General features: G+C 39.5%; 1 protein-coding gene across 3 annotated transcripts in view; it reads right to left on the bottom strand.

Annotated features, from left to right (window-relative positions):
• Positions 1-14,104, bottom strand: part of HTR4 (5-hydroxytryptamine receptor 4) — a 325,752-nt gene that overhangs the window by 75,412 nt on the left and 236,236 nt on the right. For all 3 annotated transcript variants that reach the window (XM_072146216.1, XM_072146215.1, XM_072146217.1), the window contains 2 exons: positions 10,159-10,312; positions 4,303-4,871 (listed from right to left, as the gene is read on the bottom strand). In XM_072146216.1, the coding sequence (XP_072002317.1) occupies positions 4,303-4,871; positions 10,159-10,312 (723 nt within the window). The remainder of the gene's footprint in view (positions 1-4,302; positions 4,872-10,158; positions 10,313-14,104) is intronic.

Genomic DNA, 14,104 nt, shown 5'->3' with positions numbered 1-14,104 from the left:
GTCCTAAAACTGTAAAAATATAAATTGAATCTGACAGCAACTGTAAATAGAAAGGACAACATTTATCAAAAATAGTGCAAACTGTATTGGGTACAGTCTGTACCTGTGGAGTGTGCAGGGGGCAGATTCATGAATTGTGGTGCATGGTCTTCATTAATCTGCTCAGGAAGTGTGAACCTTTTTTTTTTGGTGATGTCAGAACTCGCAAATTGTTCTGATGGGATCAAGTTTCAAGCTTCTTGCTTGAAAATCCCACCCAGTGCTGCTTGTGATTGACAGCTCCATTTCTGGAGCTCCTGGGAAAGCTGGGTGTGTCCTTGCACTTGTTTTGCCTGCAGCTGCGGTTTGAGTGATGGACAGCTGAGCCAGTCAGTAGTGTCCATTTCTGCCTTTTATTCTGCACAGCCCTTCATTAGGTGCTGGTTATTGCAGTCTATCTGTGTATCTAGTGCTCTTGCCATTGCGTTTCTTGCTATTCTGTGTATGGACTTCTGCTTTGCCTACTGACCATTCTATTTGCTATACGAATCTGTACCTTTGCTTCCATCTTGGTTTTGACCCGGTTTATTTGTATCTGTTGCTGTCCCTCAGTACCGTTTATCTCCTAGTGTTACCCCCAGCTTCCTGTCTGTCTAGTGCTGGTTTCTGTTACCAGTGTGAACACTGTCCTATATCTGTATTCCGGTTACCTGTCCGCTCCACCATCCAGCAGCTGCCAGACTAAATAGGTTTTCCTGTCACTTTGTAGGGTCACTCAGGGACCGTCAATTAGGTTCCTGATAGTGGGTACGCCCTTTCCAGGGCGGTTTATCTGCTTTAGGCAGGGCCTTAGCCCGCAGGGCGAGTTCGCCACCACCTACCTAGGCTGACAGCTAGCGCCAAGCCTGGTTGTGGTTGCGCGGTTGCTGGACAGGTACTGACAGGTGAACTTTGTTCATGCTGCAGTATTGTGGCGCTCGCTGGACACAATTATGGTGCACGGTCCGATTAAGCACCAACAAGCCCCGTTTAGGTGAACATTGCGTTCAAGCAGTTTGTACATTCTTTTAGTTACTAAGTCAGACAAAAATCTGACGCAAACACTTCAATAAATGTGTGCCAATGTTTGCTGGTGTTACTTTTTTGACTATGTGATCTAACATTCTTATATATCCAAAAAGGTGTCAAAACCATTATAAATTATAACCCTCTGCTTTTTTAATAATAGAAAATATCTAGTTACTGAAAAAAAAAAAAAGATCTAAAGTCACCTCTCTGAATTCTCTGCTAGATACGGAATGTCCCCCGATTACAAACACATTCAACTTTACCACAGCTTGAAAGAAGTAGAAAATAGATATTTTTCTGTATTTAAAAGCAATGTCATAGTAACATTTCCAGGATGTTTTACATAGTGTGAAATACACTGATCATGATGAAGCGGGTTACGTGCATATCAATATGGTTTTTTGGACATCATCAGGCTCAAACTTTATAGCTAAAAAGAAAAATTTTCATACAAATAAAAACAAAATCACTTTTCATTTATTTTCCTTTTGGAGCATCCAGAAGTATCTATATTTCACCTTGTTCTCCATTCATATTCAGAGGGAGATGTATCATATGTATAACAGCGGCCACGTCCCCCTTTCTTGCATCAAGAGACTTAGGCCTCTTGATGTATCCGTCAGGAGGCGCAACTAGTGAGCAAAACTACGCCAGGTCTGATATAAACATGCCTCCTACATATGTCATGGTGTAGTCTGGCGTAGTTTTGCATAAAAACCAGCTAACACAATTTTGCCGAATTTTGCCCAGTTCTAGCACGCTCCTATATGCCCCCCTCCACGTCCACATGGCATGGAGGTGGCGCATTAGCAGAAAACTGGCCTAAAAGCAGTGATAAATCTCCCCCTCAGTGTCTAACTTCCTTATGTCACCCACAAAGGGCAACTCTGAACAAAAATAACCTGGAAACAAATTAATTAAAAATTAATAATATATTAATACACAATAAGCTTTGTAACATGCAATTGGAGGGAAGTGCTTCATTCTCTGATGAACCTCTGCTAACAAGGAGGAGGTATCAGAATACAAAGTAATTATATAGAAAAGAGAGGTGGGAGCAGTGAGTTACAGCAGCTAAGTCTTTTCTGGAAAGGTGGATTGTTAAAAAGTTTTTAAGTCACAAACTTAGAAATCACATTTACATAGGCCAAAGGCGAAGTACTGTAGGCATTAAAGTATACCCTAAACCACAGCAGCATTGACTACCTGCAGTTCCAGATGCTGATATATATGCACTGCTATTTATACTGTATCTAGATTCTCATAGTTTCATTAGATATATGAAAGGTACATTTTATTGCAAACTATAGAAAGAAAACCATTCTAAACAATAACAGGTAAATCAGTTTCCTCTGATTGTGGAGCACATTGCACACATTTAAGTTGCATTCTAACTTGAACAGTAAAGTCACTGTTATTTCAACAAATAACATTTAGTTTTCTTAAAATGTCCTTATTGTTATTAAATGGAACCTATCAGGGTCAAATAGCCCCCCAAACCGAAGGTCCTACCTTATTTTCTGTGGTGAGTTGATGATATTAAAATGAGTTGTCAGCTCCTGTCAACTATAAAATGAACAGACTGCAAAGCCCTCCTTCTCTTCTATCCTCTTGTAAACATGCCTCCTACATATGTCATTCACGCCTGTTTCTGTGCTGTGGCTTTAAGGAATACGTGCAGGGGGTTGTTTAAAAAAGGGACAGTGGAGGAATTGGGCGTTTCACCCCGACTCGACTCAGGAGCACCCGTTGACTACGGTACATTCACAGGATTACAATGCAGAGTGGGGGGAGGGGGTTCGTATTTATAATTCACAGGAGACGCTGACCCATTTCAACATCATCATGCAGAGCAACTCACTACAGTAAAGGAGGTAGGACCTTCGGTTTGGTGGGCTATATGTGCCTGACAGGTTCCCTTTAATGCTAGGGTTTAAAAGCGGTTAAACCTGGACTAAGAATGTAATATTCATTATTAAAAAGCTTATTTAAAAGCTTTTATAGAGGCCATTTATTGTTGACACTTCAAACTTTAATGATCTGTATGTCCTCTTGTTACAAAACGTTAATAATGAGATATTTAATGACTCCAGTTTCAAGAGGCAGGTCAGATGCATCCCCACACACAGGCATTAGCCTTTGTTAAGAATGTATGAGCTACTGCTAGAACCCAGAGGTGTAGCATAGTCTTGAGAACAAAGGGTCACACATGTTGAAATCCATATTTGACAGCCAGTCAAAGCCTTAAAAATTATTAAATGCTTAGGTACAATTGCAAGGGATCCCACTGAGGAATCCTTTACCCATTACCTGCCCCCATATAACAATTGCTGCTGCTCATGTTCACTTTAGTTCACCCTACAGAAGATAGAATATAGTGATGAGCAATTTAACCCCTTACCAACATGTGACGTAATAGTACGTCCCATGCCGGATGCGGGTGCATGGAGAGGGCTCACGGGCTGAGCCCTCCCCATAGCCGGTAAGTCTTTGCTGCATATTGCTGCAAAGGCTTACCAGTAACACCTGCGATCGGTGCCAGCGCCGCCATCGTGTAATGACGTCATTGGGGAGCAGCGATCTGTCTTTATGTCAGCCCCGGGTCTTCCGAAGATCCAAGGCTGCTTCGTGTTAACACATTCATTACAATGTGCTATTCATTACAATGTGTAATCTTTCCATGCTGCTGGCGACTTTGCCAGTGTCATTTAAAGAGATAATATCAGTGATCAGTTTCAGCTAATGAAGTTCAGGATCAAGTCCAGGGAGATCAAACCTACAGAGTTCAGGCTCATTCAGGTCTGCTCAATATTATTCAGGAGTCTATACCGGCCAATGAGATGTCGCTTCCCTATATGACAAGGACTATACTTGAATAGATTGTGCAGCTGTTACAGAGTTTTCAGTGGGGTCAGCTTTGGCCCCTTTGGGTTCAGTAGTGTTGTTTATAAGACTGCCCCTTTAATTCAGATGAGAGGGATGAGGAGGCAACACTGTGTCGCATGCATACCAATCATTGCCAATATTTAAATTGTGTGACTTACACATCTCCCTCTATATTTTATTGATCAATCCAGTTATGTTATTTCTCTGTACTACATTTCAGATTAATAATTGTAACAAATAAAACCACAGATGGTTTAGCAGACAGTGTGAAAAATTACACATTCCATAAAAGGAAACACTATTCTTATTCATTGAGCAACAGCAATAGGAAAACTAAAAAATATTCTGACAGCTTCATAATGCACTTACCTAAGTACATGCGTGGATCCATTTATTGTTGTGGTGGAACAAGGGACAGTTTGCCCCAGTATGGAAGGTCTTCGATACTTCTCATCACCGCAGCACAAAATGATGAGGAAGGCACGCCTGAAAGACTTGTTCAAGAAGGCATACAAGAAAGGGTTCAACCCTGAATTTATGTAGCCTAACCAGAGAAAAGCTGTCCACAGTTGCCCTGGTACTGTATAGTTTATGAAAGGGTCAACCACATTGGTGATGAAAAATGGGGCCCAACAAAGGCAGAAACAACCCATGATAATGCACAGTGTCTTAGCAGCTTTGGTTTCGGTCTTCATCCTGTGAGTGGTATGTTGATCAGGATGCTGATGCCGATGGTCTGCTGGGGCACCAGCCCGCTGTAAAACTCCAATTTGTCTGGCATGTTCGCGGGCTGTGATATAAATACGATAGTAAGCAAGCACCATCAAAAAAAAAGGAATGTAAAAAGCAACCACTGAACAAGTTATGGCATACGGCTTGTTGACCATAAAGATGCAGTATGTAGAATTAGAGTCTTTGCTGAATTTTCTCTTTTCTATCTGAATAAAAAGAAAAAAAGAAAAGAGTAAAATGTTATGGGTATAATGATTAATCTCATGTAAACATGTATCATAAGTCTTGCTTTGTTAATTTTTTTTTGTTTCTCTGTCAGATGTATGTGGTTTTTCATTATGGATGTATGTGCCGTTTGGACTTTAGAGATTGTGACTTTTTAACCCCTTCGCACACGAGGATGTAATAGTACGTCGCTGTGGGAAAATACTTCCTGCACCAGGATGATCTAAATTACTGCTGACACCATGCTCTGACATTCGTGATTGGGGATGGCTCTGATCACGAGTGTTAACCCCTTACACGCTGCGGTCAAGAATGACTGTGGCATGTAAGGGTCTTCCCCCTGCGTACCGGGGGATCCAATCCTCTCCTCGGCAGCCCTGAGGACTGCCGAGTGCCCCAGGGTTGCCCAATGTCTTGGGCAGTCAGATCCCTTCCGGGTCTAATTGTAAACTGTCTGCACATGCTTGAGCATGCTAGACAGTTAACACTGCTCTACAATGAATTACACTATGTACTTGAGTATAAGCACAAAATAATTGTGCTGAAAACCTTAACTCGGCTTATACTTGAGTCTATGAAAAAATTAACACTAACACCCTTCTGATGCCCCGGCAGGTCCTATTCTTTCTTTGGGTGCTAAGGGTCCATCTTCGGGTCCTCTTTTTCCTCTTCGGGTCCCTACGCGATGCCGGCAGCGCGCACTATGACACCGGCAACCAGCTGACGTCATTGCGTGTGCCAGCCGCAACCCAAAGGAGCCAGAGGAACCTGAAGAGGAGACAGAGGAACCCGAAGAGGAGGCAGAGGAACCTGAAGAGGAGACAGAGGAACCCGAAGAGGAGGCAGAGGAACCTGAAGAGGAGACAGAGGAACCCGAAGAGGGATCCGGAGCACCCAAAGCTAGAAGAGGACATGCAGGTGCGTTGGAAAGGAGAGTACAGTTTTTTGTTTTTTTTTATAGGCCTGGCATATCCGGGGCAGGGGCTGGCTGGCCATATATCTGGGGGATGTACTGGCTATGTTTCTGGGGGATGGACTGGGTGGGGGCAGGAGCTGGCTATAAACTGGGGAGGCAGGGGTTGCTAAGGACAGGGGCTGGCAGGCTATATACTGGGGGACACGGGCTGGCAGGTTATATAATGGGGAGGGGTTGGCAAGCTATATACTGGAGGGCAGGGGCTGGTTGTATATTGGGGGGCAGGGGCTGCAGGCTATATACTGAGGGACAGGGGCTGACTGTATACTAGGAGGGCAGGGGCTGGCTATGTACTAGGGGAAATGGGCTGGCAGGCTATATACTGGGGGGTAGGGGTTGCAGGCTATATACTGGGGGGCAGAGGCTGGCTATATGCTGGGGAGGGAAGGGTTAGCTGTATACTGAGGGGCAGGGTCTGGAAGGCTATATACTGGGGGATATGGGCAGGCAGACTATATACTGAGGGACACGGGGGCTGGCTATATACTGAAGGGCAGGGGATGACTGTATACTGGGAGGGCAGGGGATGACTGAATATATATCTATATTAACAAGTGACTACCAATGGATGTAGACATAGAAAGGTGCTTCAATGAAACAAATCAAATCTTCCGATTCTTATGGATACTTGTGTATTACCTAGTGTAGATACACAAAACATTCTATAAGTGAGTTTTGTTGTATCTGACAAGATTTAGTTTTCTAGTGTTGATTATAGAAGTACATAATTCTTCAAAGGATCATGTTTTGTTTTATATCATTTGAGTAGATTATTATTGTTAGCAGCAGAGGTACAAGGGGCAACAGAATACAACTCTTTTACACAAATAATTATATTGTTGGTCATTCAGGATAAACTAATGAAGTTTATTGAAAGGTTACAGAAAGGTGTACAGACTTTCTAAGCCCTACATTTTTGTGGAAGGTGGTTGTTGGTCCAATCTTTTTTCTGTATGTGGTTTAGAATTGGTGGAACGGTGTTTGACAGAAAAGATTTGTTTTGCTGCCTAAGATTTCCTATAACAAGATAAAATTTACTGAGCAACTGAATACACTGACATCACAGCTTGTGCGCCAGAGCATCACACGGACCTTCCGCTGCCAGACCAAAGAAGAGAAGACCTGCGGGGGTGTCGGAAAGGTGAGTTAACTTTAGTAAGGCTGAGCACAGGGGCAGGGGGCTAGCTATATATATGGAGGGCAGGAGCTAGAAGGCTATATACTAGGGGGGAAGTGGAACTGACTAGCTATATACTAGGGGACTGACTATATACTGGCTGTGACTAATGCATTTCCCACCCTAGGCTTATACTGAAGTCACGCGTTTTTGTGGCAAAATTAAGTAGGCTTAAACTCGAGTATATATCCTAATAAATTACTGGCTTTGTGGGTTTCTACTAGTTAATGGATTTATATATATATGTTCCACAAAACATTTAAAAACACTGTTCAAAATCGAGAAAAAAATGCCTAATTTAAATCTGTAAACCTCCAGTCTCAGGTACAATTAAATCCGCTAGACCATCACACTGAAATAAGCGTGTAATATATTCCATTTAATTTGTTCTATTCTATTACTCCTTTTTGAGAATTAATCTGCAGGGATGAGCAAGAAGGAAACAGACTATTACAGATAGGGTGCGGGTAAGATTGCTGCACTCTTTTCAGTTTAGTTAATAATAATATCTCCCTTTGTTCCCACAGTCATTCAGACAGATTCTACTACTGCATGGACTATGATAATTTTCACTTTGCCGTTTACATTTTGGTTCCGGGTAATTTCTATGACTCATTCTTATAAATTTCAGCATCTGAATATATTGCCGAAATTAATTTAATGCTTATCTGACAGCATAAATGTCGAGCATTTATAGAAGAGGAATGGAATATAGTACAATAATACTTTTAAAGTGCTATAAGCAAAATGACTCAGATTTCTCAGGAAGAATTTTTCACTCCCAATATTTCTGACTCTGGTAAATAAGAAAGTGATTTTCTGCTCCTGGAAGTTAGAGGAAGTTGTTTAAGAAATAAGCCGTAGAATGCCAATAGCGTTGTAGAGAGTGAATTTGCCATTCCTCAAAGTAATTAGGCACATGATGTTCTCAAGATGAGTGTACGAGAAGTCTCCTATGGGAAATTAGAAAATTAGAAAGATGTACACCTAGATCTATTAATTGTATACTTGTCTAGTTATATTTTGGACCAATAAACATATAGCAATTTAATCTGCATTAGTAACACTTCATATCACCTGTGAAACAGTTTGTCAGGCTTTTAGGTACTTTCACAGAAGTAGTCTGAAAAATCACTCAAACCATGTGGAACCTCAACTGACCCCATTATAATTAATGTAAGATCAATATGTGCTGGTGGAAAGCTACAACATGAGTGTGGAAAGAGCTGGGAAGTCGGTATCAATATCATGCAAATTTGCTGATCGTAATAAAACATATCTTTTCTTAAAGAAGCGACAATGGAACTGGTAGAACATATGGTTGACTTGTTTTCATAGAGACAGAAGCAGTGTCTGGCTTGTGTTTATATTGTAGGTTATGAGAATAGTAACAAATAAACAGAGTTCAAAAGACCTTGTATTTCCTGAAGACTTAATGAAAGGGTTTATCACATCTACTATATTTGCAATATTTTAAAAGAAGTGTATCTGGTATGCAGTTAGCTCCATTCACGTAGGCTACAATAGATTATTAACATGCAGCAGTTGTATGGTAGGAGTTTCTAAAATATTTATTATATATTTAGTTAATTTTGCACAATATGTACTATTCTAATTATTCCAACCTATCTTATGCTGAACATACTGTACATGTACACATAACAGGAAATATAGCATGAGATTTCCTCTTTATTAACCATTAACACTGCTGGTTTCATCCAAGCAATATTATTACAACACTATGGGGCATACGTATCAAAATTTTCGCTTGGCTTTTTCTTTATTCTTTGAGACTTTGTTACTTTTTTGCACAGTCTCCCTTCAAAGTTCTCCATTGTCTAGTTTTCTGCAGTGTTCCCTGAGATATAACCTAAATCCAGAGGTGAAAGTTGTTAATTTTAGAAAAAGTCTCAAAAAAGGTGCAGATTTTGGTGCGAATCTACGGGTGCACTGATGACCAGGCGTAGAAATTAACTTCAAGTTGATTGTGACCTTTGGAGTCTTTTTGCAACTTTATTTTAAAAAGTTGCTAATTCACTAAATACCATACACCACATGTATCTAGAAGTTAAAACCACTAAGATACAAAAAAACAGATTGAGAAAGGCAGACATCATACATGTGCCCCTAAGTTTCTTAAAAGCTCTGGTTCTATATTTTACTTACAAAATGAGCTTCATTTCAAGTGCTTTGGGGAAGGGGAGTAATAAACAAATCTCCTGGAGACCAAAGGGGCTCTGGTAATGCCGCCTAAAAGCACACCCCCGCCTCCCAGCTCACTGATGCTCCCCACTCCTCCGGTCTGCCGGAATTATTCTGACAGCAGTGAAGTAATATATGCTGCCACAAGATTTCCAGCAGAAGAAGCAGGGAGGCGGGGAGAAGCGCTCTGGGGGGGGGGGGGGGGGTCGGTGCATGTAATAGCCAGAGCCCCCAGAGAACCCACTTGTGTTATATTTACTTAAAAATAAAGTTCATTTCATAAGTGAAGTACAGCAACAGAGTTCCTAATATACAGTGTTCTAATCACACTGCAATGGTTAATGGTTTATAAAAAAAATCTAACTGTAAATTTCCTTTAACATATATGCACTATACATGCAAAACAAAAATACACAGTTTCTGTAGGCTGCTATCCATAGCCACATTTCATTTGCAACTCTTTTTCTACTAATCAATAATAACAGTCTCTGAGTTGCCAATTAAAGCACATGCAACTTTTATTCTGAATTTATGTTAGCATTTTTTCCACCTAAAGCTGCCATCTCTAATTCTCAGCCGTCCTTGTAGATAAAGACAAGCTGCTGTAATTACCCAGAAGCAAGAAGCAACAACATATAGGACATTGCAGAGGAGTAATGATCTGGACTGCTGTAAATAAAGTACTCAAGGCGAGACAGAAAAATTGCTATTAGCTGTAGCATCTATGTTTGTCCTGTTCTACTTCTCTTTCACTAGATGACTTATTTCCCCATCTATCTTCCCTTTTCATCTATCTCTATGGACAGATATAATTTGATTCCTATGCCAACTTGCTTTCCATTTTGGAAGATGAATTAACTTTCTCACTCTTGTACTGTTGATTTATCCAATGTTTACTGATGGTTTAACTCACCAAGTCTAGGATGCCAATGCTGTTCCATCCTTGCATAATCGGCAGGAATGATATAAAAGTTGGGATAATCCAACATCCTCCAAGCATCAATGCTATTCTCAGTGGGGTCATTTTGTTCCTGTAAACCAAAGGCTGGCAGCAGATAGCGTAGTATCTTAGAAAACAAAAACAAAAAAGAACAGTAGCTAAATGTACAGCATGAATACGATATATTATATATTATGTTATGGATTGGCTTTGTGTAATTCACATAACACACACTAGCCATTGTTATTTCTAGCATTTCAATAGAAGGGTTTCTGTGCACCTAATAATCATCCACATACACATGTTAAGAAATCTATACAAAGAGTGATCAATATAAATAGAAATCAATATAAATGCCTGGTAGAACATTGCTTAGGATCTTTGCTTTAAAAAGGGTGAAAAGTTCATAAATTGGATTTTTTTTCATTTTGATTTTTGAAGAAACATATGAAAATACCAGGACGATCCCTGACATGTGATATCTACAGAAGGGGCTGTCAGTCTATTCAAAGAGTCATTGAGAAAACTACCAGATTTCAGAATTCATTTTAAAACTACAGAACATGGACATCTAAAAAATACAGCAAAAAATTCTGAAAACATGTTTGCCAGAGTATAATAGGTATGGATTTAACCATAGCATAATTGTTTTATTTTGGGACAGAAGATGATAAAGATTGGGACCGAAACTACTGAGTGTTCATTAAATGTCAAAAACAGACTAAGGCCAGTTGAGGACCAGGAAGTGAGAAGTTTATACAGTACCTCCCATTTCTCGTCTCAGTCTATCACCCAACCTGAGTTCCTCAATCTGCCAGTGATAATAGATTATTCTCTTCCCTTATTCAAACCTCTCACACACATCTCCAAGACTTCTCCCGAGCTGCACCAACTCTCTGGAATGCTCTACTCTGGTCTATCGGTCTAATACCACACCTTGAGAGCTTCAAAATGTGCTCTTAAAACCCATATCTTTAGGCAAGACTATCACAATCCCTAAATACATATACCTTCAACTCTTACTTGTTACCCTGCAAACAACAGATATCTAGCTCCTGGCATTTTTATTTATTTAATGGTTATTACATTTATACACATTTTTTTCATTTTTTATTCCTTTATAAAGAATGGTGAGACCATTATACAAGGTCTTATGCCACTTGTGTTTACCCCTCATCCTCAAACTGTAAGCTCTTGCGAGTAGTGCCCTCACTTCTATGGTTTCATACGACAATATAGTTACTCTGTAATGTCTTATTTTATTTGTATATGTTCCCCATAATCTGTAAAGTGCTACGGAATTTGACAGCGTTATATAAATAAAGATTATTATTTGGAATGTCTTGGAACATGCAGAACAAGAAAAAAGGTACTTTTATTAGACCTCTATGTATGTAAACAGGCAAGATAGAAAAGTGTAAACCACCAAGACTTGGAACAGCAGGGGATAGTGTTGTCACACTGTTGATCCTATGCTTCATGGAGATAGATTGTGAAATAGCTTAACATTATTCCTACCATATTACAGTATGTGGCTGTAATATAGCAGATAAATTTAGCAAACATCGAAAAAATCCTGATCAGAAAGAGTTACAGTTTAGTGCAAAATCCATGGCTTGACCATCACCCCATGAATAAACCACTTCTTTGTCTCAGGAAGGTTATAGCTACACTATACACAGTATTTTCTTAGAAAAATCATACCTAAAGGATGAATGTAACAAGTCTTGAAAGCTTGGATAATTATAAACACAGGTTAGCCAATAAGGACATTTACATTTCCGAAACCACCTATTTTGACCTTGACAAACTTTTTTTTTCGCCACAGGTTAGAAAAACATGTCTACATTCTTTACATAACAAGCCATCTCCTGTCTGTCAGTCAGGTTCTCACATCTCCAGTTGCGTGATGTCAAAAATGTATTTTAAACATGTATCATAGATTTCCTTGAGCTTATAGCTCCTTACTCACTGTGTTATATCTTTCTCTTCTGTAAAGTTAACTACCAAACTAGTGAACACCCAGTCCAACACTCATGATTATAGGATTCTATGTACAACAGAATAATATATTTTATTGTTTTAAGAAGGTGATAATAAAATATAAAAGAAAAATAATAAAGCGAGCCTTCGTAACATTGCACATATCACATCAGAATTTTCTGTATGGACTGTAATTGCTATTATTACGTTGGAATGTGAGACCGTCTAGAATTCAGTATTATAAGTGACAGCTGTAATGTGAAATGATTCCTTTAGTCTGGTTTATGAACAATGCATGACATAGGTTTCATATGGGAATCCATGATTAAGCTATAACACAATTCAATACAACCTAATTGTGTTAGTATGAAATGCCATTTTGTGACAGATGACAATATTTACATATGCCGCATGCAGATATTACAGCTCACGATACAGCTTTGTAATGCATGATGTCATTTCATTCATAACCATGTGTCACGTTGTAATGTTTTGTTAATATGTTACATATGGAGCTGGAATGTCATTACAGAGAAGGTGTATATTTTAAGTTATTCTGTATAGTTAACTCCTCTATATCTTAAGCCTCAATTACTGTATAAAATATATGTAGTATATGTTTAAAAGGCATTTTTTTGAATGATTTCAATAGAAAGAGCATCAATAAGCTACTGGATGGTATAAAACATTAGTTAAATTGTGAGACTATAGGAGACTATACACAGAGGTTTCCACATGTTACCTGATCCACACTATAAGCTCCCATGAAAATATCTACACATGCAGGGCAGCTGGTGCAGGGTAGGGGGTGCAAGTTGTATCTAGCACATTACTTTTACAGTCTTGCATGGTAAAATGGCAAAATTTATTCTGCTTAAGGGAATATCATTTCTGAAAACTAATCCACTAAAATGTATGCATAGTTTTTTTTTTGCAATTAACCTCTGCAGTACTTGATACTTTTCCCTGTTTAACACTAGACATGGCAGAGCAAAATTCTTTTAAGCCTCATGCACACAACAGGTTATTTAGACGTAGAAAATGACCACCACAGGTTTTTGTGGCATCTTAAAAATAGCCCTATAAACTTTAATAGGAAATATGGCTAATTATCTGGTCACTGTATTTCTCACTGCACCGTGAACTGGCCATCAGACTGCAACCTTGAAAAAAAGCCATTTTTGCAATATGATCTCTCCATTGAAGTCTATGAAAGTACAAAAAAATGGCCAGATTGTCAGTGGTTTGCCCAGTAGACCAAGCCATGTGGGCACCAGCCCACCATATGTCTTTGCAGTGGTAAATGGGTTACATATGGTCCGTTTTTGTGGCCATAAAACGGGATCGCAAATTGCATATGTGTGCATCGTGGGATCGTGTGGATGAGCCTTAGTTTGATGTTTATAACTACAATTTTTAACAAAAGTTTTGGGTTGTTGGAGCGGAGCTGTTCTATTGATGGCAATGGGGTTGTTTGTGTTTCTTTTGCCTTGTTTGTGTAATTTACACCATCTACTCTCAATAAGATCAGAAAATTTGAATGTTCAGGAGCTCTGCTATACTGTTCTTGGTAAACATGATATAGAAGAACTATTGAAGCAGGTCAGTGGTCCCTACTGCAGGCAATAGAAATAAATGGAAACAGTTTTGTTGGTGGTTGTCGGGCATCCAATCAAGGGTATACAATTCACAGAAGAAGACTATAATATATTGTTATGAGGCACATTGTCGAAAAGTGATCATCATCTCTTATCCAATTAACAGTAAAATATACATTAACTACATTTACAAGAACAGTATCAATGGGTTCAGGAGCGAGGGTTACTGCGCCTTGTCTTGACAGCGGCACATGATTCCATTCCACATCACTGATGTTCTACACAATCCCCCACTATGGCCGAGTTGGTTTTCAGAGACAACCCATATCAGGAATTGG

The sequence above is a fragment of the Engystomops pustulosus genome, chromosome 4 (genome assembly GCF_040894005.1).
Source record: "Engystomops pustulosus chromosome 4, aEngPut4.maternal, whole genome shotgun sequence".
Taxonomy (NCBI): domain Eukaryota; kingdom Metazoa; phylum Chordata; class Amphibia; order Anura; family Leptodactylidae; genus Engystomops; species Engystomops pustulosus.
Note: the sequence above shows the minus strand (reverse complement) of the source record. Positions and strands in the feature narration are given on the sequence as shown.